A 25953-nucleotide genomic window follows, 5' to 3' on the forward strand; every position below is an offset into this window, starting at 1 on the left:
AAATTAAATTTGAGGCAGAATGAGTTTATGTATATTTAATTTTATTGATAGTTTTTCTTTTTGAACAGAAAAATAAAATTTAAAATTTCACTATTGGAAAATTTACTGTGTAAGCTTTAAAAAAATTCTTATAAATAATAGGTATTTTTATCATTTTTTCTCTGTGTAAAATTAAAAAAAAAAATTTGTCACAAATTTTACTAAAATGTCCAAATACTTTTATTTATTCCAAAAAATTTTTTCATACAAAGAATTTTTCATTTTACCTCAAGTTTTCTACTAAAAGAAAATTCACCATTCAAATTAGTAATTAAATATTATAATTATTCCACTAGTTCACTCGCGGTGATCCTTCGTAATTAATAAATTATTTTTAATAATATTAATAATAATAGTATTTACAATAATCTAGAAGATAATTGCGCGATCGATGTTTCTCAAAGAAACATTTTTATTAATAATAAACTTAATAACTTACAATAATAATTATAATAATTAATAATATAAGAAATAAGGTAAAACATTTGGTGCTTCGAGCGACCAAATATCTCCTAAAGGACTACCAGCGTCACAATATACACCCTTATTCCTCCATTAAATATTATAAATAATTTAAAAAATTTACTCGATAATTTTTTAAAAATTTAATATTTACAGCAAAAGCTTGGCCTAAAAGCTCATATTAATTAAATTTTTTTTTATTTTTTATATGATATATAATATAATTTATTTATTCATTTAATATTTACAGACTACGAAATAAAATAAAATAAAACATTAAATGTCTGAAAAATGGGAAAAATTCAATTATTAAATAATTGAATGAATTATTGACAACTCAATGGCGTTATTTGTTTGACAAATTACAAATTACAACTCACTGAGCTGAGGTATCACGCGGGTGAGAATGGCCTGTGAATTTGTGGCGGTTTCGGCGGATTGCTTTGCGTCGGAGGAGTCACCACGCGGATCAGTCCCTGGGTAGCTGCCGGAGCGGAGGACGGCTGGTTCTGTTGCTGAGACGAAGGTGTCTGGTGGTTCGAAGGTGGACTTCCGCGGGACGAGGGCGTGTGTGGACTCGGAACCGCGACTCTTAGCGGGCCTGTTACCGAGAGATTGGTCGCCACCAGTGGAGGACTGTGTGCCTCGCTCAGACTGTCCGAGAGACGAGAGATTCCGCCGTCAGACAGACGAGATCCCTCGGAAGACAGTCGGGAGATTCCTTCTGGCAGCTGGTGCTGTGGGTGGTGAGGATGGTGAAGGAGCCCCTCGTGCGGGTGCAGTCGAGGTGGTGGCAAACCCAATGGGTCTGGTAATCTATAAGATTATAGTTATTTTTATTTATTTATTTTTTTTTTTACAAATTATAATTGCTTTGTTCGAAAATTGAAGCGATTAAATTTAAGGATAATTTTCTATCAAGAATTTGATATGATATTTTATCTTTAAAAATATTTTGAGATGAAAAATTGAAGCACTAATTGAATAGAATTTTTTTTATTGAAAAATTTCAGCTCAGATTAGCGTAATTTTTTTTTTTTGAGTTTAAAAATTGGAGCTCAAATTTATCTAATATTTTGTTTTAGTTTAAAGATTAAATCTCAAAATTAAGAAATTTTCATATTTTGAAAATTCTATTTATTTATTTAATTTGAATGCCAAGGCAATCCAAACAATGGCCGAATGGCAAAAATACAAAAATGTAAGAATATAAAGTACATGTAAGAGTATAAACATATCTAAATAAATATTATAACAATATTTAGATTTCGCTAACAGAATAGTGAAAACAATCAAAAGATTTAAGAAATATCATCAGCTATTTACAATCAAAAGAAAATGTGAGCTTAGATTTACTCAATTTCTTCTTGTTTTAAAATTCAAGCTTCAACTTAAAAAATTTTAATACTTTGAAAAAATTTATATCAAAATTACTTGATTTTTTTTTAGTTCAAAAGTTATTTAATTTTTATGCGTATCAAAAATTTGAGCTCGAAAAGATAACATTAAAATTCTTATCCTTCAATTAAAAAATTTTTTTAGTCACAAAATTTCATGCATGCATCGAAGGTAGTAACAAAAAGGGCAAAAAGTGTTTTTCGATAATATTTTATTTAACCAATATTCATTTAATTTATAATAAATGACAGTTCGATAAAAGTTTAATCTAACTAAATAACTTTTAATCATTATCAGTACATTATCAGTTATCACTTATAATTTTATTTTTAATATATAATAAATATTCATGCGTTATCATTTATCATGTTCAATATCATCAATATAAATATATTTATAAATAAAACTCTTTTTGTTATTCTCACTTGATTGATTGCATTTGTTAGTAACATTTACCCTGTCATCATATCAACAATTAACACTATAACTACTTTTAACTACAACTAATTTACATACATTCATTCACTACATTTAAGACACTTAAAAAAAATATTTACAAAATTAACATTAATTAAATTAATATACAAAAAAAATAACTCATGCACTAATACTATAGTTTTTTCTACTAAAAAAAACTATTCATTGATACACGGAGAAAAAAGTATTGCTATTATAGCGATCCAGTGGATCGTGAACGAAGTATCGTGATTAGCTCAAAACAGTATTGTCATATTCACCATACGAATACAGTTATGCTCGAAACAGTGAATACTGAATACCACGCTCAACTGTATAGTGAATATCTCAAAACGTTTCCTTATTACGACGAAACGGATCGTGATTATCACGATCCACGACGCCTCCAGCGCCACCACGCATAACCAAGTCTGAAACTTACGAGTGGATTTGTTTACAATTTTGGTGATGAAATAGTGATCATTATATAAATTAGTGAATTAATAATAATAGCGATATAGATGATTGGGTTGTTGATAAATTACTCGAATGAAAGCTTGAAAAACTTATGTCGATTTTTGAAGGCTAGTAAAGAAATAAATCTTCCTATGTTAACTGTGTTAATGCTGTGTCCGTGGTTATTGTATATAATTCTACTGCGTTGATAAAGAAAAACAATGAACATTATATATTGTATTAAATAAATAACATTTGTGTTTTCATAAAAGGTTTTTTTAGCATAAATAATTTGATCCCATACTATTTTACGCAAAAATATGTTATTTTTTTTATAAAGTACATGGAGTAATAAAGAAATAAAAATTCCATTAAAAAATATTTTTCTTATGATAAAAATAATTGCGTATTTTTAATGAATATAACAATAATACAAATTTCTAGGCTAATATTTTTAAAAATCAAAAAAAAAAAGTCATATAAAATAAATTCCAACTGCTGTCAGTCATTATTTAAACATTTTTAAACCTAACCTAATTCTTGACTGTCATATAAACTACACAAAAATTTTAAACTATACAAGGAATTCGTTTTTATGTTTATAACAATAATATACGAAAAAACTAAAAAAAAAATAATCTGCAATAACATATAATTAACATTTAATCAAAAACAACTAATAATCATCTATAAACCATAGCAATATAGACATTCGATATCCGAATCCATGGGGATCGTGATAATCACGATCCACTAGATTAGACATATGCGCATCTAAAGTATTGTCATACGTGGATCGTGATCATCACTATACTGTATCGTGATAATAGCAACACTTTTTTCTCCGTGTAAAAGAATTTTTTAAAATTTAAATAATAAGTTTTTTTAACTTAATATTTTTTTAATGATTTTTCAACACCAGAATAATTAATGAATATTTATTCACAGTTAATAAATTATTCGATAAACACAATAAATACACTGTTAATAAACATGAATTTAAAATGGTATTTTTTTTTATATCATTATTGAAATGTAAAATTTGAATAAAAAATATAAATTATCTATTAAAATTATGATTTTTTTTTTAAATAGTATTTATTATTAATTAATTACTATTTATTATAAATTCACTAAAATTTATTAGTTTAATTTTTTTCTGTATTTATTTTAAGATGAAAAAAACATTCTTAATATCAATATTTTTTTCTCTTAGTATATTTGATAAATTAATAAATTTTTTCTTACTAAATTAATTTATCAAGAGTTAATAAATTCTTCTATCAATGTTGAACGGAGAAAAAAGTATTGCTATTGTAGCAATCCAGTGGATCGTGATCGTAGTATTGTGATAAGCTCAAAACAATATTGTCATTTTCACAATATTATAACCTGATACACTCAATACTTCGGATTCTTACATTAACTTGCCATGGTATGTGAATATGTCAAAACTTATTGCGATCATAAAGAAACGTTTCCTTACTACGACGAAACGGATCGTGATTATCACGATCCACGACGCCTCCAGCGCCACCACGCATAACCAAGTCTGAAACTTACGAGTGGATTTGTTTACAATTTTGGTGATGAAATGGTGATAATTACATAAATTAGTGAATTAATAATAATAGCGATATAGATGATTGGGTTGTTGATAAATTACTCGAGTGAAATCTTGAAAAACTTATGTCGATTTTTGAAGGCTAGTAAAGAAATAAATCTTCCTATGTTAACTGTGTTAATGCTGTGTCCGTGGTTATAGTATATAATTCTACTGCGTTGATAAGGAAAAATAATTGTACGATCAAACGAGCCCGCCGAAGGCGGGCGAAGTTCGATCAAAATTATGTTACACGTCTCGTTCGAAGATGATAACTTGTAGTAGTACTGATTATGTGTAAACCTCACAACGTTTAGAGTTTAAATTTGAAAAAATTTTGGCGCGCCGTGCGCCATCTATAAGCTATAACTTATCTGTTACCGACTGATTCTCCTCATATTGTTCAGAGATTCCTCGTTTTTTTTTTTTTTTTTTTTTTTTTGTTAATAAGAATAACGTGCTTGGTAATGCTAAAAGATGCCAAGAAAGGAAGATGATCATGGGTAAATAGTTGGGATTCTGTAGGGAGGGACTGATCATCTTCGAACGAGACGTGTAACATAATTTCGATCGAACTTCGCCCGCCTTCGGCGGGCTCGTTTGATCGTACAATTATATTACACGTCTCGTTCTCGATGATAACTTGTAGATGTTTAGCGTAAATAACCTGCAATCTTAGTTATTCTTATTATTTTATTTCCTTAGTTACAACAATTATTATCTTCTGGCCATATTAATTTTTATTGTTAATAATTGCACGTACAAGCTGCTCTTTCGACATTGCCATGATACTCTGGTGGTGGAGTATCTTGGTATGGTGGCTCTTTAAAAAGTATTTGGTATCCCCTCAAACAATTTAAAATAAATTGATCTGAAGTAATTTTTGCCCATTCTTGGACAAAAAACTTCAGTCTACCTGCAATTACCTGGTCAGTTATTTCCTCGACGTGTACTGGCTCTTCGATTTGCTGTATTGTCTCGACGAACTCTGTGATGTGCTCTGAGACGTATTCTGCGTGCGGCTCCTGAATTTGATCGTTGGTTTCTTTAGGAATTGACCCACCTGCCTGTACTTCGCAGGTGGGTTCTTCCCGTTTCCCTGATCTTTGTTTTTTGACCAGGTTGATTTTGTTGCTTGTTTATCTGCGGCCTTTATGCCCGCTGTAGTCTTTTCTATGGTTTTAGCCTCTTTCACTTGCTCTGTGAAATTTTTCCCATAGAGCCATTCATCTGCCTTAGAGGCGTCTATCGCTGGTTTTATAGTCTTAGAAAGCAGAGGTGTAATAAATGACTTCCTGGCAACGGACTGTTGAAAGAATACGTCTGTCAGTAGTTGTCCCGTATGAGACAAATATTCAAGAAATTTCTCTTGATCAATTTCGTCTGACTCTCTATTTAAAACCATCGATATTGCTGCTCCTAACGCAGATAATGCGGAGCCTACAGTGTTTTGAGTTTCGAGGAAGTGCTTGTCCCTCTTGACAGCAATTTCTGACAGCACCGGCATGACTTCTAGGTTAACTTTAGGGGCTTCTGTAAACAAAACCCCTTTCCTAGGATAAAGTTCTAGGATTGATTCCTTTGTTTTCTCCGGCAGTCCTTCCTGCGTCCATTTAGTCCATGTAGTGACTAATTCAGGTTGAAAGTCGATCCTTAGCTGTTTTGACGAGTTGGAGTCATCACCTAAAATCTTTAAAATTTCCTCCTTGGCCACTGAGTCTTTTGTAGTCTCTGACTTCTCACTGCTGTCAGTTTTCTCTGTCGGGTCTACAGCTTCGCTGTTGTCCTGTTCTTTGTCAGAATTTGGAGTGACAACGTCACTTGTGATCACTGGAGCTGCATATACGAACAGAGGACAGAGAAAGGAAAGATAAATTAGTAAAATAATTCTTTCAATAAGAATTATAATCTAAAAGAGATGAATTGTTTTGTCTTATTGACAGGCCCGCACTTATTGTGCAACTCAAGACTTAATTTGTTCTTGTTGAACGCAGTCGAGAGTATGACCAGCCAAATATCGTGTAGATATTTTGGCTATGCTTAAATATTCGTGTGGAATATTTTTAGCTATAAATTTTTTTACTCACCAGTATCAGGATTTTTTTTCAGGTGGAGATATATTCTCTTTCTCTGGTAGATCTTTTTTATTATTATTACTTATTGTGGTCACCAGTGTACTCACTATATTAGTGAGGTTATCTATTTGGTTTTGCATTACTTGCAAACTTTCATCAGATCGGTCTCGACTTTTATGTCTTTTGTGTCTTTCCCTTGATGATGATCTTGAGTGTTTCCTTTTCTTCATCGTTGAATAGTCGGATTGTTGAAATTTAATTAATTAATTAATTTTTTATGATACTCGTAAACGTGTTTGCTTTACGCACAACGAAAAAATATGAGGAGAATCAGTCGGTAACAGGTAAGTTATAGCTTATAGATGGCGCACAGCGCGCCAAAATTTTTTCAAATTTAAACTCTAAACGTTGTGAGGTTTACACATAATCAGTACTACTACAAGTTATCATCGAGAACGAGACGTGTAATATAATGTACATTATATATTGTATTAAATAAATAAAATTTTTGTTTTCATCAAAGTCTTTTTTATAAAGGAGTAAAAATTCCATTAAAAGTTTTTTTCTTATGATAAAAATATTTGCTTCTTTTAAATGAATATTTCGATATTTCAAATTTCTAGGCTAATAATAATAATATTTGTAAAAAAAAAAAGTCATATAAGATAAATTTCAACAATACTGTTGTAAGTCATTATCTAAACATTTATAAACCTAACCCAATTCTTGACTGTCATAATCTACACAAAAATTTTTAACTAATCAAGCTACAAAAGGAATTTTTATTTATGTTAATAACAATAATATACCAAAAAAATAATAATCTGCAATAAAATATAATTAATATTTAATTAAAGACAACTAATCATCTATAAACCATAGCAATATAGACGCTCGATATCCGAATCCATGTGGATCGTGATAATCACGATCCACTAGATTGGGCATATGCTCATCTAAAGTATAGTCATGCGGGGATTGTGATCATCACTATACTGTATCGTGGTAATAGCAATACTTTTTTCTCCGTGTGGTTATAATCACTAAACTCTACAAACATAAAAATAAAAATATAAGCAATTTCTACAAGGATCAGGATCAGAAAATAAATCTAGGTACAAAAAGTTAAATTAAAAAAATAAAAATAAAACTATCTACAGAGGATAGGAAACTACAGTACAAACTTACAATAAATATTTACAAATTACAAATGCAAATATCGTTCTCTAACCATATTTCGGTATACAGACCTCGAGCCAAGATCGCCCCTGGGCCCGACGGCTTGGAAAGGACTGGTCTCGGTCAGCCGGAAGATTCCTCCCGCGTTCGGAATCGCAGGGTGGTTGTGCTGCGGACTGTGGGGCTCGAATCTGAACCCCGTCGGTGGAAACTTGAAGGCGGTCATGTGGTTGAACCGAAGCTGGGTCTGCGTCGGGTCGTACCTGAATCCGAGACCTGGGGGTGGAAGAGGTGCCACCGGACCCAAGGAAACTGGCGAAGGCTGGTGGTGGGACTGCGATGGCGGGGTCGAAGACGGCGAGGGTGGCGAAGTTCCACCGAGCGATATGTCAGAGTCCTCTGAGTCGCTTCCTCCTCCAGGACTGAGGGGTCGTCTAGAACCTGCACCTCCTGGGCCTGATTGTTGTTGCAATCTGGAATTTTTTATAAAAAATCTTCTATTTAAAATTTTTTACTCAAAAGAATTTTTTGTTTAAAAATTATTGTTATTGTTCTTGAATTTTAAATAATTTTATTTACAATTTTATGCAAGTTGCTTATTTCTCAAGATTTAAGATATGATATTTTTATTTTATTTAAAGTGCGAGGTGTTAAATGTCGACACATTCCCAGCTCTTGTCTTACTGAGTAACAGAGTGTTAATAATAATCGCTTTACAGCTCGTTACTTGCTCATAACACTACAATAATTAACTACGATACTTGTACTGCAGAAGAGGTAATTAAAGTACCGCCTATCGTATTTTATTTTCATAAATTAATTTTAAAAAATTACTTTTTAAAGAGTAACTTTACATTCTCAAATAAATTTATTTTGAGCTTCTTTGTAAATTTATATTAGTTAAATTTGAACATTGGTAGACTGATAAAAAAAATTGACTTGGTTTAAAGAAAAAATCTTGAGCCAAGAAAATAAATTGTAAGAAAATGAGTTTCATAAATTACAACTCAGTTTTTTATGAGTTGAAAAATATAAATTATTTTTATAATATGTATTTACATAATTGAAAAGTAAATAAATGGTTCACTCAATGACTTGGTAGTATCTCACACCAAAAAAATGTTGAATTACACTGAGAAAAAGAAAACTTTTATTAAGAAAATTTTCTTGATACAAAAATTCATGTTCTTGAAAATTTTCAAGAATATATAATTACCGTAACTCCTATTCTTTCCTGCTTCACAGCATTATTTATACTTGTAAAAATGTGGAACGCTTCACGATTTTGCGTGTCATCCTTGCGCAGGGGTCATGCTAATCTTAAAATAAATATATTCTTAGTTCAAGAACTTGTTAAATTGATTAAAATAATTTTTATTTAATTTAAATAAAGCTATTCTCTTGTTTATCTATTATTCAAAGATAAATATTGGTGCTCTTCTCTTCAGAAATTAATAATTAATAATAATAGAATATTTGATCGTCATCGAATTTCTTGTACCAAGAAATTGTTAATTGAGTAAAAGTATTTTTTTTTCTCAGTGAACATCGAAAACAATAATAATAAAAAAAAAAAAATAAAGATTTGTATTACTAAAATTAAGCTCAAAAAGAATGTTGTATATACAAATGATTTAAAAGAAGAAACAATTCGTGCTTCCACTTTACAATTCCTCTGCTGTCGGCGACACTGAATCGATCCCATCTCTCGGCAGAGTTGAAACAAATAAAAAAAAAAACAAAGGAGAAAAAACTAAAAACCTGAGTATAAACTCCCGTTGATGTACATTAGAGCGTAAATGAAACTCGAGAACGAAACACAAATGGCAGTAAAAGTATAAATAAAACAAGACAAAAAATATAAACTGTTTTCATTACTAATCGGTCTGTCCCTTATATTCGTTACTGTGAAACTCAACAGCCGTCTTTTATCGCTTTCAGTCTTTATGGATTTTTCTTTTTGAGCTTCAAGTAGTTTATTTTATTTGACATTTTGCAACATGCAGTTGCCATCAGACATCAAACGAGTGTCAACTCTCGTTTATTTAACTATTATTTGTTTCGATAAATAAATTAACAAACTTTTGATTATTATTATTATTATTATTATTTATAAATTGCTTTTTTTGTACATTTACATTTTTGCAATAGAGATTACAATAGTGTTTCAGTTTTGATTAATTTTTTAAGAACTCAAATAAATTGTTTGTTTTGTTGGAAGTTATGAATTTTTTTTTATGATCGTAAAATAATTTTATGTTAAATTCGGCAATTAATCATTTCACACGTGACCACTTAAAATTAACGAGAAGGGTGTAGCAAATCAAGAAGGCATTTATATGCTGCGGACTTTTACTCCAAAGACACCGCTGATGCTATTCTGTATCTGCTATTACATGTGTTATATATTGAAAAAAGTGAATTAAGGATATAAGAGATGATGGAAAAAAATAACCGAAATTCGGTAGCACGAAATTTGTGAATACATATGTGTAAATGTAAAATTGGGTATCAGGTGCACTGTCCGGATGCGTGTGGTAACGGCGCGTGCATTTACGCGGGATGACAAGACGCTTTTTCAAAGCATATCACCGGACGTACTAAAGTCCACGGGTCTCTGCCAATTATATTACGATGGACGGGATATAATGCCGCTTACTCGGTCGGTGAACCTATCATTCGAATTTAAACTTTACGGTTAATATCGTTTTATATTCACAAGATGAAATTTTGCTAGAATTCTTGAAGAAAAAAAATATTTATACCCAAAAAAAAAAATTACTTGATTTAAGAGATTATTTGATTTAAAATTTTATTTTTGCTTCAAGATTTTCAATTTGAGCGTATTTAAGAATTTTTTTTTTCATTAACAAAAACGACCAAAATTTTGGGTAAAATTCATATTTTTTTTTTTTAAAACGTCGCTATTTTGTCAATATTTAACATATTTTTTTGGCCGTAGGTCATTGTCCGAACAATACCTTCTAGTTCAACGAGAATTTTTTTTTTTGGTTTGATCCACGGAGAAGGTCGGAATCACTGCAGCAGTGGAAGGCCTTCTTTTTTTAGTGCCCTCAGAGATCGCGTGTAACTCAAAAAATATTTAATTTTTTTCTTCAAAAATTTTACTGTGTATTCTTAAAATATATATAAATATACCCTTAAAATTTTAAAACAATGGATACAGTAGTTTTTTTTTTAATTCCCAAAAATCGCCTTTTTTTAGGCTGCCACACTAGGGGTGCCCCTTAAGTTTTCTTGAAAGTGATTTTTTTGTATCAAAAATATTTTTTTTCAGTGTCTTAAGAATTCTAAAATTTGTCATAAATAATAACAAAACAAATAATTAATAAATTTTGTGCAACAAAATAATATTTGACTTCAAATAAAATAAACAATGTTATAAAAATAATAAGCACCCCTACGGAGAATAAAAAGGTCTAGAGTGCAAAGAACGGGATATCATTTTAACAGAATCTGGCCGACGTGTCATGGTACACTATTAAAAAAGGCTCATATCTACTTTCATATTATATTAGTATATATAGGCACCACCCGAACGGATTTTGGTTTTTCCCCCCTAAAACAAAATTTCCGCATCTTCGTCTCGAGTCCCTTGTCCACCTTTAGCTGAACTACGCACAGGGTACAGGCCCTGGCACATAACAGTATACGGCTAAATACCCAGATGCACAATGGGGGTACGTATCGCCGAAAAATCTGAGCCCGGTTTGGCCTACGACAAAAGGTAACTGGATACCTCGGCACGGTGTGCATCGTTCATGTGAACGACGGAATGGAACGACGGCCGAGCAGAGGCGCGATTTGAAACGGTCCATGCATGCACCCTGTCTTTTTCTCATTCTCTTCTTTTTCATTTTTTACTATCGCTGCTATATTGTTATTATTGTTATTATTATCTTGTAGTATTCGTACCCGAGTACGATAAAATAGTTTTTACTCTTTCGCTCTTTACTTGCTCTTACTTGCTCGCGTTACTCTACACCCCACCCGACCCCCAGGCATTTTTTCATCCCCAGCTCGTTTTTAATAGCCGCTAATAGAGACGTTAAAACGATATGGCCCCTTCCAGCGACTCTGACGGCTTCATCTCTTTCTCCAACGTTTTATACATTCAACTCTCTTTTAGATCATATTATTCCTTCTTTTATTACACGTGTGCTTTATACTATGGGGTATCCGATGCTCATTCTTTTATTTTATTTATTATTATTTTATTCACTTATTAAGACTTCAAAACATTCCTTATAATTTCTTAAATTAAAACTAGAAAAATTTGTATTTTTTTTTTAATTTAGAATCGTATGAATAATTTTTGATAATTTTTGTGTGTGAAATTTATTTTTTTATTTTGAATAATAAAAAATGTCCAAAATTTTTTGAAACATTATTTAAAAAAATTATTTATGAAAATTTGAAATTCAAACTTTGGGTGAAATATTGAAGTTACCAAAAAATTATTAAAGAATATAATTTCTTCAACTTTTTATTTAAATTTTTTACAAATCAGTTTATAAAGTATCATTTTATTTTTTTTTTAATGTGAAAAATTGAACAAATTAAAAAAAAGTAAGTTCTGATGTCGTGATTTTAACAATTTTTCTAAATTTGTAAGTTCTTACTTTTGATCCACGATTTGATGCAATTATTTTTCAATAATTTTTAAAATTTTCACAATGTTGTAAAATTGATATTACTCTTCGACATGATTACCAAAAATTTAACTAAAAAATTCACATTAAAAATTTTTTCCACAATTATTTGAAAGCTTCTTTATTTTTAAATGAAACTAAAAAATAGTCAGGTGTTTGCTAATTTCAAAATCATTATTTTCAAAATTTCTCCAAGTCACTCAATCTACATTCTTATGAAAAGTGACCACCACGTAACGTTTTTTATGCAACATGTGCCTTTAAAAACTCAAACGAAAATAACAGATGGTAATTTTGTTATTTCAGAGTTTTAAAATACGCAGCAGTGTCCAAAATAAAAACCGCGTTCGACTGGCGATACTCAACACATTGAAAATGGTGGCCGAACCTCTACCATTCGAGTGAAGAGAACAGGTAGTCGAATGATTTGCAGGATTTTATCGGATATTGCGATCGGGCAACTTTTTAGCTGCACTTTACTTAAAAGTTTAAGTATATAATACATCTTTTTAAAATCTTTCAACACAAAACAGCAGACCAGTTGCAGAGAATGCGACAAATGTTTGTTCAGCAAGCCACTTGTCTATTATATTTCCTATTATATCCATTTCCTCACTTACACAAGTTTTCACTCCTGTCGGTGAATTCCGATATGTTGACCGCTTTTAAGTGCGTCCTATTTTACTCTAGATAAATCCACAATACAAAAACTACAAAGACTATTCTATATATATACATATATATCCTACATACCACTTGAACCCCAAAGAGACACTATAGTCTTGCAAAGAAAATACGTGTAGTAAATTGATATTTTATTATTTTAAAAACCAAACTAAAAGTTATTAAATACAAACAGTTTTTTACCGAATTTCCTTTATGTCTTCCTCGTATCATCCTTTTAAATTGGAAGCTACAACTTTTTAGTGTTTACATTTTGTTTTATGTCTACAAAGCCCTTTTACTTATTATTCTATCATCATCCATGAGAAAGATATTCCCGTGAAAATTTTCTCATAAAATTAAAATTTAAATCCACAGATTTGTTTTTCAAGAGTATAGAGAGTAAGTAACTTTGTGAAATAATTAAAATTGAATCCTAGAAAGTGACCGTACAACATCCTGTGAAGGTAACTGCATCCGGAGATTACCTACTACATATATTTATACATAAAATAACAATAATAATAATAATGTGTAATTCTGTTGTCTTTAGGTGAATTTTATGAGACAAGACCTAACCGTTAAATTCGTTGTCCTCGCTCGAGGGCGCCTCTGTTTCAACAACATGAGAGATGAACAAGACTCATCATTCACTCGACTATTCTTGAATACATTATTATTATTATAGATATATATTCAAGTTTTCATCCCGGTCTTGTCTCATTCTCATTCACTTTAGTCTGTGTCTATCTCCAGGAAAATTATCTGTCCTTTTAGCAGCCATCCGAAATAAACGACGGTATAATTAAGACCCTAGACATCACAGCAATTTAACAGTACGCACGATCGAATTTAACATGGTACATTCATTTTTTGGTATGTCCTGTATTATGTGTGGGAATTTTAATATAATGTGTATAAAGACAAGTAGCGCACAGGTCTGTGAATATTTAAAATAAATAGATTAGTATATGTAAACATTCTAATTCTTAAAGGAATGAATGTATGCGATGAATGGTAACATTGTAAAGAAAACAATCGCAAATTGGGCTGATGCTTATACTTAATTAAGCCGTTACTTGGTGTGGAAAAAGATCGTCATTCGGTTGCATGGAAACCGGAAGCATTATAGACAATTTTTTTTTTTTTTCTTTTAGGAAAATGTGGGCGAGATAATATCTGTTTATGCTTCAGAAATCAAGGAAATAATTTTGGAAAGAATTAACGAATTTTTGAAGGTAGATTGGAAAGAAATAATTTTGAGGATTTTTGAAGAGGAAAAAAAATTTGAGAAGTTGGTTCAAAATAGACTAAAGAAAAATTAAATTAGAAAATTGGAAAATAAAATTAATAAAAAAATAATAATAAGTAGCTCCAAGAGTATTGTAGAATAGTCGTGGAAAATTGTGAAAAATAAAAATAAAAATTTTGTTTTAAAAAATAGAAATAGTTTTTATGAATGTAATAAAAATAAATTTGATAAATTAAAAACAACAAATTAAAAGAAAATAGTTTTGAGGAATTGAAAGAAATAAACATAAAGAAAATAGTCTTAAAAAAATTTCATAATTGAACTAATGAAAAATAGTTTTTTTTAAATCCATACCAAGTTTCAAAAAAAGAAAAAAACATTTAAAGAAAAGAAACAAATTTTTCAAGCATATTGTCTTGAAACAAACGAACTTGCCCTGCATTTAAATCAAAATCCCGTTGATTTGTTGGTAAATAATAAATGTTGCAATCAAAAAGCGATTCGGTTTTGTCGAGAATGTGTAAGCATTAAAGTTTGCAAGAGAAATATATCACCGGTACCGAGCGGGCGTGGACAAAAGAAGACAAGATTATTTGGGAGCTGAGCATTGCTCGAGGGCCAAAGTGATGAGTCTTGTTCAGCGTTAAGCTCCCATACAATTTAATACCTCTGTACATACATCGCAGAAGGCACAAGTACGCCGTGCTTTCGTGTTGGCTGATGTTTGAGTTTGAGGGCAAATACTCTAGTCGAGAGTGAGCTTGGAAGCTCTCGACGTCCTTCCCGGATATCGATGGCTGTTCTTCAACCCGCTACAGTCTAATCGATCTCACCTTCACCTTTTCACTCAGCTAGCTCTTAGCTCACAGCTTGCCCATCAGATAAATTAACAAAGCCCCTATCTTTTTCTCCGTTCTCCAAAAATTTCCGATGTTGATAAAATAAAACATTTCGTTTGTTTCCAAGGGCTACTAATAACTACATGCTACGTCATGTCTTTTCACTAAAAGGCGCACGCGTCACTTTTAAAGAGCCCGTCATCAACGAGATCGACTCAAGAGATTGATGAATATTATATACATATCTATAAGGGTCTCCAAGTGGATTGCCGACCCATACTTTGCTCAGTTTTAAACACTCAGGCCAAATTTAGTTACTCGATAAAAATTTAAAGCACACCATCAATATCACCAACATCAACATCAACATCATCTCATTTCATCTAATATGGAAGTTGAAGGCCTTTTCTAGGTCTATGCACCGAATTATAAATTTATCAATAGAACTCAATACCCCGGCTTGTTCAACCCGTGACCACCCATCTCGCTAGATTTATATAGATCGGTTAAGTGTCAGACACCCGAGCTAGTTATAGTTATAGTTTAAATTTATAAGCTGACCAACGGAACTTTAGGACTGATATCAAGGACATTAGGTCACTAAATTTTGAACTTATGAAGAAAAAATTTTAGTTAATTAGACTACATATGACAATGTTAAAAAAAATTTCACTTGACCAATATTTAAATCAATAATAAGAAAAAAACTAATTAGACAGATTAAAAATGAATTTTTTCAAGAAAAATAATCTTGAAAAATTTTTTTAACTCAAGAAACTTAATGCGTAATTAAAAGTAAGATATTCAATTATTTTCTTGATTTAAAATTTATTTTTTCTTTATAAATTTTCGGAGCTTATAGTTTAAATTGAAGAATTAATCTTGATGAATACTGGATAAAGAATGTTTGAAAAATTAATTTATTAGTTGGTTTGAATTGAAGTAATTTTTTAATTTTATTTTATTGGATTAAAAGTAAAAAAAAGTTAAAAACGTGACCAGGAGGTCTAAAAATCTGGAAAATCGCGTGACTTAATACATGGATGGTCCTTCTTAAAAAATCTGAAAATAGGATATCTATATCTAAAAATTCGGAGGATAGGACGTAACCGAGTAATCGGATCGGTTTTGTCGACGAATCCAAATAGAATGAGAAATCGATACGACCACCCGTGCCCACAGGTATATCTAACCGTTATATATCAAATGTAAGGTAAAAAATAATATTAGAAAAAGTGTGTCTATAAAAGTGTACAAAAACCTAAGAAGAAGGTTCTACTTATACTTGCAGTGCTCTCGCACGGTCAATTAGGCATTCACCAACGAAATTCGCGGAGTGGAGCAAATTCTGGGCGACAGCCCGTAAAACCACACGAAGTTGTTGTCCCGTGTTCGGTTCCATTTCGGGTAATTTTAATATAATACTTAATACTGTACGGAAGAGAACGATGAATGAGATAGAAGCGGATACTTGTGACTTGTGACTAGAAGCCGCACTATCTTTAGCTTCTTTAATATTAAGGATGATCCACAAGGTGGAAAGGAACAACCGATTGAATCTGGATCATTTTTCAAAGAGTTCCGTTTAGTAAGTGCCTTTTTATTTTGTTTTGCTTAGACGATGCTCCGAATTCAAATTACCGATCGAAAATCCGACGGGATGAGTCTTTATTATTTTCACACAGAAAAAAAAGTTATTTTAAACCAACAACATATTAGTCTTCAAAAATTTTTTCTTTGAATGAAAGAGTCCTTTTTCTTGATTCAAAAAAAATTTTTTCAAGCTAATTGTATTAAAAATTAGAATTAAAAAAAAATTAATTTTGTCCACTCAAAATAATTAATTTTTAAATTAAGCCTGAATATATTTTTATTGAAAAATATGGGAATTTTTTATTTAACTTAAGAAAAGGTTTCAATATCAAGAATATTTTTAATTTCCCACTATGTCTGTATGTCTATATGTGTGTGTGGGTGTGTATGTGTGTGTGTGTGTGTGTGTGACTATGTGACTATGTGACTCGCTTATAACTTTTGAACGACTAAACCGATCGGAATCTACTAAACGGCATTCTAAAGAGTTCCCTCAAACTTAGATTTCCTGTGAATTTGAACCGATTCGGACCGATAGATTTTGAGAAATTTTGAAAAATCTCAAAAAAAATAAGAAAAAAATTTTTTTTGAAAGTGGTTTTTTTTTCATATTTTTTAAACGGTTTTATCGATCAACTGCAAAAACTGATCCGCCCTTAAGCTTAAAAAACTACGCCGATCGTTGCTAATCCGGTCAAAATCGGTTGATTCGTTCGAGAGATATCGTGAACGAAAGAAAACCGAAAAAAGTGTTTTTTTGACATAACTTCGTCATTTCTTGTCAGATCGTTTTTAGTGATATAGAATAATTTTTAGAGCTTGAAAAACTGCGTCTATCGCCGCCAAGAACGTAGAAATCAGTTGATTGGTTCGAGAGATATCCTCGATAAAATATTTGGAAACAAGTGTTTTTTTAACATAACTCCGACATTTTTTGGAATAACTTTTAAACGGATGCACTGATCAATTTCAAAAACTAATCAGCTATTAGCATAAAAAAATTACGTCGATCGCCGTCCAGCCAGTCAAAATTGGTCAATTCGTTCAAGAAATATCATGAACGAAAGAAAACAAAAAAAAAGTGTTTTTTTGGAATTACTCCAAATTTCCTAGTTTTATCAATTCAAACTTGAAGATTCGCCATGAAACTAAAAAAATTGCGTCAAATGCTGCCAACCGCGTGAAGATCGGTTGATTCATTCAAAAGTTGGTGCGGTTTGAAAATTAAGAAAATATTGTTCTATGAAACTTCTATCAGACTTTTGAGCTCGAAGAGCTCAAAAGCATAGAAAAGCTATCTTTTCAAGCTCGAAGAGCTTAAAATAACACATAAATTGTATTTTTGAGCTAGGAGAGCTCAAAAACATCATTAGTGTAGTTTTATGCATCTAGGAATGGAATTAGCGGGAAGTTGCACGGATGGCCTTCAGGGTCTACCGTTTTTCTAATTTTTTTTTTTTAATTAAGACATTCCTTTCAAATATTCTGTAAGCAAAAATATCGTTCTTGAACCGAGATATCTTTTTTTTCTGTTAAATTAGTTGAACGGGAGAACGAATAATGGTTATTTTTCGGAGACTGGAGAATTCGCTGGGAATAAAACTAATGCTATCCTTTATAAAGGATGCAGGATGCTGGATTTTGGATGTAGTCATGTATTATGCTGGATGGTATAAGATTTCACACGTGAACGGGGAAAAGAGGGAGGACCAGATTGGCTGGCCGGCGTGCCTTAAGCCGTCGCAAATTACTCGGTAAGCCTTTTAGTCGACGAGGTTTGCTCGTTTTGCTTAAAGCTTATTTGCTTTAGTTTGTTCTTCATCTTCATCCCACCCCTCTAAGATCTGCTGTGTATTATTTCACGCTCGGCTGAGTAGATGTATTATATATTATATATTATGTATATGTGAATAATGTGAATTAGTCCAGATAATTTGAGCTTCTGAGTTTTAATTCCTTCAAACGGAATTATTGAGGCACTGATTTGTGCACACTTAGAATCTCGTTGAGGTTCGAAGTAATTTTTGTAATTGAAAACCTTGTCGATAAAATGCTCTTTTTAGATTTTTTTTATTTTTTAAATAATCATTCAAATTTGTAAAAATAAATTTTTGAATTAGTATTAATGCTATAAATATATTAATAAAAATTTTTTGTCTATTGAAAATCTTTAATAAAATATGTTCACATGATTCTACACTAATTTCTCATATTTTTTCTGTTTTCTAATTACAAAAAAAAAACGATATGACAAATATTATTAAAAATTTGTAAATTTTTCATATTTAAAAAAAAAATTTACCAAAAATCGAACTAAAATCATAATCAAGAAAATTGTTGGAATTAATCTCTCCATTACAAAATTCTTTGAAAAGATCCTAAAACTTTTTTCGCGAACAATCATATTGAACCCGTAAAAAAATTTTAAGTCATGTGAATGAACAAGAAAAATAATAAAAATAAACTAATTTACGTTTAAAGATAGCAAATATATCCGCTTGTGATGTGAAACCAATCATCAGGCAAGCATTGTAGATCTCCTATGGCATCAAAGACTCGACATCGAAGACACGAATCCCCTGAGGCTGAGTAGAGAACAGAGTAGAGCTCGGTACAGAGTGTAGTTCCGTATTGGGGTGAGCTACAGGGCATATTATTATATATTTATCTATATATATAGATAGTCCAGGAACGGTGACGAGCTTGAGCAAAAATTTAAATTTAACGCAATTTCAGACGATTACCACGGGACTCCGGTACAGTGATATACCCGCCGCCCTTAGTCTCTTGATTGGCTTACATTGTCGATGCTTAACTGTTTCATGCACCACTGACCGATCTGCGACTGCGAGAGACCGAAGTAGCACAGAGGGATATCGTTGGACGATAGGGGTAACATTTCATACCCTAAGGGATGTCACTAAGTTACCAGCCAAGATTTTGTCACTCGTCCGAGCTTCGATGTAATGGATAATACACGGCACCCCCATTCTCGTTCCCATACCCCTCCTCGATTGCTCTAACTCATTGTCATCACAACTTTTTACGCATCAGATCACTTTGTATTATCAATTACGCCGACCCGTGATCGATGTGCTTTTATTCATGGCACAGAATAAAATAGAATAAAATATGCATTTTTTTATCCGTGAAAAAATTTCTGATATGGTTTAAAAAGTTCATATATAATTTTTTATATGCCCACCAGGCCTGATATGACTTTATATCTCAATTTATAATTTTTCGATAAAAGTTAGTGTTGAAAATTTTCGATAGGTGGCGCATGATTGCTAAATCGTCTTACAGTACAAGATAATTAATTTTAAGGTATTGATTTACAGAATAAAAATTTATTTCTTGACTCTCCTAAGAAGCTTATCCGACAAGAATTTTCAGTTTGATTGAATTCTTAACTAATTTTTGTTCAAGAAAATATTTCAGCTGATGTACACAAGAAAAAACTGTAAAATTATTTAATTCTCATATATTACTTGATATGGCTATAACAAAAAATTTTTTTTATGTGTATAAAGTTTTTACACATAAGATCAGTCGTAAATTACGCGATGATTTAAAACTCAATCATAAGGGATGTAAACCCATCATAAATGTCTTCGTTTCGGAGATTTACGACACGTTTACCAACAATTAACTCGCTATCGAACCTGTTGTCTTCATTATCACATATAATTATTTGATTTTATGTTTTATGTTCTTTTATCAAAGTAATCCGAGCTACTGAACTCGTTATTTGTTTGCCAGTGGTTCATTTTTGTTGACGTATTTTATTTCTACAGTTTATGGTTTGATTTATGGTTTTCATTAGCAAGTTGTAAATTATTATTAAAGCTGGTCGAGAAATTTTTGTGTTGGAAGAAGCTACTCAATTGTAATGGGAGATAACTACTGAAATTTTTTTATTTTAATGTTTTTTAACTTAATTAAAAACTACTAATTTTATCAATTTAAGCTTTAGATTAATAAAAAAAATTATTCTTGTATTAGCAATTAATTATTTTAATAAAACTAAACGTAATGATCAGATGTCTGTTAATTTCAGTATTATGTTCCTGGTTGAACAAGGTTGAACAAGAATTTCCAAGTATGAATTTAAACTTACAGGACTTAAAATATTCTAAACCTTTTGAAAAACATTTATAGTCCCTAAACTCTAGTTGCGACAAAGAAAAAATAAACTGAATTTATAAGATTATGTTATTTGTCAATTTTTCTGACATAAAGTATAGCTTTGAAAAATTGACCAAATATGATTTGCACAATAGTGAATTGTAAATACACGTAAAAAAATATCCTGAACGTTTCGAGTATATATTAAAGTGATTTTGAACGGACCAAGGGTGGAAAAATTAAACGACTCGCGGGTCTCCGTTTTCTTTGGCTCGAGAAACGAATCAATTTCTAAGCCGTGTAGATGCAGTAGTGTGCTTCCATAGAGCCTGTAAACCAATTTCAGGCAATTTCGCGTCAAGAATAGCCTCTTGAACGATAAATTGACCTCCTACATACACACATATACCCATATATATAATATACCCGCAAAGAACTGTCGACCGTCGACCGTTCAGTTCAATTGATCGACAATCGACACCGTCAATATCTATCACTCTATTGAGTCCGCGTGGACGTTGAGTACTGCAAAATAATTTAATATACCACACAAAATAGTAAATAGTGGTATGAAATTTCCTTCTTTTCTATTCTATTTTATTTCCTTTTGGACTACTTAACTTGTTATTGTAAATTGACAAAAAAAAAAAAAAAAAAAAACTTATGAAAATCCCGCGGGAATTGACTAGGACGGCGATTTTATCTGGTTTTATTTCGGAGCACTATCGTAAAGTCCAAAGTGGAAATTAGCGAGTCCCCGAGTCCCTCGGGGCAACGATCTTCCTCTAGTACAACAACTTTGGCAACAAAACCCACCGAGTAACAACGAGTTGATATTACGCGGTCCCTTTTCAATGTTCCGGCTTCTTGAAGTGTCAAATTCGATAAAATACACCACCACCGCTTCAATCTACTCTCTACTCTCTTCTACTTTATATACTCATTCGTATTTGTATTTTTGTAATAAGGATTCTATTCTCATCCTTTTATTATTATTATTATTATTATTATTATTATTATTATTATTATTATTATTATTATTATTATTTTATTCTTTCATAAATTTATTCATACATGCCCATGAAAAATTTTTTTGATATGTCTACATATATTCTGATATGACTTGATATATCTATACATGTCTTGATATGACTTGATATGCTCATACACAGAAAAAAAAATGTTCTTGAGTCAAGTATATATTTTTGAAGAGCTCAATATTCTTGGTTTGAGTAGAAAAATTCTTGATTTAAGAAAATTTTTCTTGATTTAAGGAAATTTTACTTACTTCAAGAATTTTTTGTTTTGATTCTAGACAATTACTCTCTTCAAAATTATATTCTTGGTTCAAGAATTTTTCCCTTAAATCAAGTTAATTTTTTTTTCTGTGTATATATTTTTTCGATCACAAGTTGTATATAAAATCTTTTATAGGTGACACATGATTATTGAATTGTCTCATTACAAGAATGTTAATATTTATAAAAAAATAGAAAACAATTTTCCTATTCTGATATGTAACCTGAGATGACCATATATCCCTTGATATAAAAATATTTTCACGGGATTCTAACCTCGTTAAGAAAAAAAAATAATTGCACATTCTACACAGAAAAAAAAATTTACTTGAATCAAGTAAAGAATTTTGAAGAACTTCATCTTCTTGATTTGAATAGAAAAATTCTTAAACCAAGAAATTTTTCTTGGTTTAAGTAAATTTTATTTGATTTAAGAATTTTTCATCTTGATTCAAGACAATGAAACTCTCCAAAATTATTCTCTTAGTTTAAGAATTTTTCACTTAATTCAAGTTAATTTTTTTTTCCAGTGTAGCAATCATTTTGAGTTGAATTTTAAACGAATTTACTCAACGTGTAATAGTTTTCAGGACAAATATCAAAAACTAATTATTAATTATAATTTTAACCAAAATTAATCAAATAAATTGTATAATAAATAAAGGATAAAGAAAATAGTCTTTGATAAAAGTCATATGTGTATTACTTGGTATGGCGTATTGTGGGCGGTGAAACCGAGTGTGAAATTATTCTCGTCGACAGGGCTTCCAGGTATAGCCCGCGGAGCGGAGTTAAGCGTCAATAGCATGCGCGAGGTTATACACCTGGCATGATATCGATTCCAGAGTTGCAGGTGAGTCTCTTTTACACCAACTATATACTCTTAGAGCAGAGGTACAAGCTAGCTCACTTGCTTGATTACTTTTTTCATTCCCTTTCAATAAATAAAATACATATCACATATCCACAACATATATGTAGATGGTATGTAATATGCAAGGCTATGAGTATGGGAAAGATCAGAGAAAGCTGAGCGGTAAGTAAAAAATAATTGTAACGAGAAACTTTGTAGCCATTGCAATCCCGAGATTTATGTATGTAATTTATTTTTTTTTTTTTTATATGTTTAAGGATTCAGTTTGTTTATTTAAGATTTTATTAAAAGTATTATATTCCATTGAAAATATTAAAAATATATTGCTGGACAATACACGTGTCCTCATTTCCGTAACAATGCAAACATACACGCATATATATATATACACGATAGATTTTTATCAAGGTGAATGCATTTACGCGGCGAAAATAACGGCAGAAAAAAAATGTATGTGTGTTACATAAATGTGTCGGTGTGAGGAGATAAAAAAATGCCAGATAGTAACATCATCCAATGTAATGTTGGTAAGTAATTATACTGGCTATCTTTTATATCGAGGCTCCGATTAATTTCACGTTTTAACGTACATCGCGATCACGTGATCCCCTGAAAGATCCTTTATGTTTTGGTTAAATATTTTACTAACGTGTTTTTAACTTTTTTTAAGAGTGTCTTTTATACACTAGATTGTAAAGTAATTTGAATTTTTTGACGAAGTTTTTAATGTTTTCTTAATTTGTGCTAATAATTTTTAATTTTACGGTAAGAAAATTGAAAATTTAAAAAAATTGGGAAGTTATTGGTTTCACCCCGTTTTTTAAAAATCGAGTTTTTAACAGATGTTGACGTTTTGAGGACCTAGGAAGCTTCCCTGATTATTACCGCGACGATATATACAAATTTTCCAGACAAAAATTGATCAATTTTTGAAATTTTAAATTCTTAATGAAATTTAATTATTAGTTTAATTTTGAATTATCAATTTAAAAAACTTTGATGATAATTTTTGGGTAAATTAAAAATTTTTCAATTTTAATTGAATTTCAAATTTATTTGTAAATTTTAAGTCTAAATAAAATCATCATAACTTTAATAAATGAAAGTTTTGATAGAAAATGTCGAATTAGCTTTCAGACACAGGCACTAACACCCTCAACAGTATTCATAAACGTCAAAATGGTGTCAAAAATTAAAACCAACCATAGAATGAAAGCAGATATAATTTGTAGACGGCAAAAAATCTATTCATTAATTCTTAAGATGACGAAATAAATTCACGACTATGGATATAAATTTCGAAAGGATTTCCTTGCTGTCACGAAATAATCGTACGTCGTTTCCTCGGTATAATTAAGGTCGACGACATTTCAACTGTTAGCTTTACTGTGGTTTATACGATAACCCTCTATGAATAAATGTCTCATAAGTATATTTATAATACGTATATATTTATACTAAGACTAAGTCTTACCTAAAAAAATTTACATTTTTCTTCGACTTAAATTAAAAAAAAAATTATGTATGTTTTTTAAAAATGTTTATTAAATTTTTAGGTTTTCATTATGCGATTGTTATGTACAAGGTTAAAAGTACAGGATGATTATACTCTAAAGATGACTAAGTCGTTCCCGACTTGTGCATCAGCATCAAAAATTTTAATAAGCACGTCTCGGATACATCTATTGTAAGCCAGATAAAAGAAAAATAAATAATGATATAATATAATAATAACAAAAGATACTTTTGATCGTGAAATGATTAATAATTAATAAAAAATTTGCTCGCCGTATAATTCAAATTAAAACAATTAAACCATTTAATTAACACTATGAATAATAAATAATAAATAATAAAATGAAAACAATAAATAATTTCAATTTAATAATAAACTCCCGGCAAATACGCCATTAAATATGACAATAATAAATTGGATTATAATTTACAAGAAGTCACGGTCATCCGTCGATTTTCGCGCGGTAACGAGATGAGTCGAGGGTTGAAATAAAAATAATAAAATATAACTTGGTATATAGGTATGAAGATTCATTTTTAACTTTTTATTTGTATTTATTATTCTCTCCTCTCCCAGCAGAAGCTCTCATCATCATCAGCATCATCATTATCATCATCATCATCATCATCATCATCATCGACTCCCTCTCCGTCCGGCAATTATTTAGTAATTGAATGCGAAGAAGCTGAGAGTCATCGCTTAAATTATCATTCCACCGGAGACTCTACAATATATATCTTGTCCGTCAGCTTTGTACACTTATTGTTTATCGTCTGGTGACAGGGACAACGGTAAAATATTAAATTTAGATAAAAAATATATTATAAATCCACCGACACAGTCTCTCATTTATCAAATTGTCACTTTTGTGCTACTGCTACTGTGTGAAATTTTTTACTTTATTTACTTAGCTATTATTATTATTATTATTATTAATTTTTTTTTAATTTTTATTATTTATATTATGATAAAATTTTTTAAAGAGAAATTTGACCTTATAAAAAATTTTCAAGACTTGGCGACGTACACAGAAAAAAAATGTTCTTGAATCAAGTATATAATTTAGAAGAACTTAATATTTTTGATTTGAGTAGAAAAATTCTTGATTCAAGGAAATTTTACTTGATTTGAGAATTTTTCGTATTGATTCAAGACAATCACCCTCTTCAAAATTATATTCTTGGTTCAAGAATTTTTCTCTTGAATCAAATTAATTTTTTTTTCAGTGTAGGAAAGAACGCATAAAGATAATTTGATTAAAAATAAAAAATTGCAAATTACAATTCAAAATATGTAATTTCTTTGAATCCTTACGAAGAATTAAAATAATGAATATTTTTGCTGAAAAAAAATTGTTCGAAGTTCGTTTTCTCTGATCTATGAAAAATGAAAAAATGAGCGTGATAAAATTAAGAAAATATCTATTAATTATTACAATTATTATTGCTA

General features: G+C 30.6%; 2 protein-coding genes and 1 pseudogene across 2 annotated transcripts in view; all 3 read right to left on the reverse strand.

Annotated features, from left to right (window-relative positions):
* Positions 1–744: 744 nt before the first annotated feature.
* Positions 745–25953, reverse strand: part of LOC123258848 (homeobox protein SIX3) — a 42177-nt gene continuing 16968 nt past the window's right edge. Inside the window, exons 2-3 of the mRNA XM_044719090.1 lie at positions 7740–8141; positions 745–1317 (exon numbers count right to left, since the gene is read on the reverse strand). Of these exons, the coding sequence (XP_044575025.1) occupies positions 894–1317; positions 7740–8141 (826 nt within the window). The 3' untranslated portion in view covers positions 745–893. The remainder of the gene's footprint in view (positions 1318–7739; positions 8142–25953) is intronic.
* LOC123258849 lies at positions 4699–6956 on the reverse strand. Its single transcript, XM_044719091.1, has 2 exons — positions 6502–6956; positions 4699–6250 (listed from the first exon to the last, which is right to left on the reverse strand). The coding sequence occupies exon 2, from the start codon at positions 5919–5921 to the stop codon at positions 5349–5351; it is 573 nt and encodes a 190-aa protein (XP_044575026.1). The 5' UTR covers positions 5922–6250; positions 6502–6956; the 3' UTR covers positions 4699–5348.
* On the reverse strand, positions 8930–9016 carry LOC123260241 (annotated as a pseudogene).

This window comes from Cotesia glomerata, linkage group LG2, assembly GCF_020080835.1.
Source record: "Cotesia glomerata isolate CgM1 linkage group LG2, MPM_Cglom_v2.3, whole genome shotgun sequence".
Taxonomy (NCBI): Eukaryota; Metazoa; Arthropoda; class Insecta; order Hymenoptera; family Braconidae; genus Cotesia; species Cotesia glomerata.

Coding starts and splice junctions, on each gene's coding strand:
- LOC123258849 (XM_044719091.1), bottom strand. CDS start 5,921: ATGCCGGTGCTGTCAGAAATTGCTGTCAAGAGGGACAAGCACTTCCTC.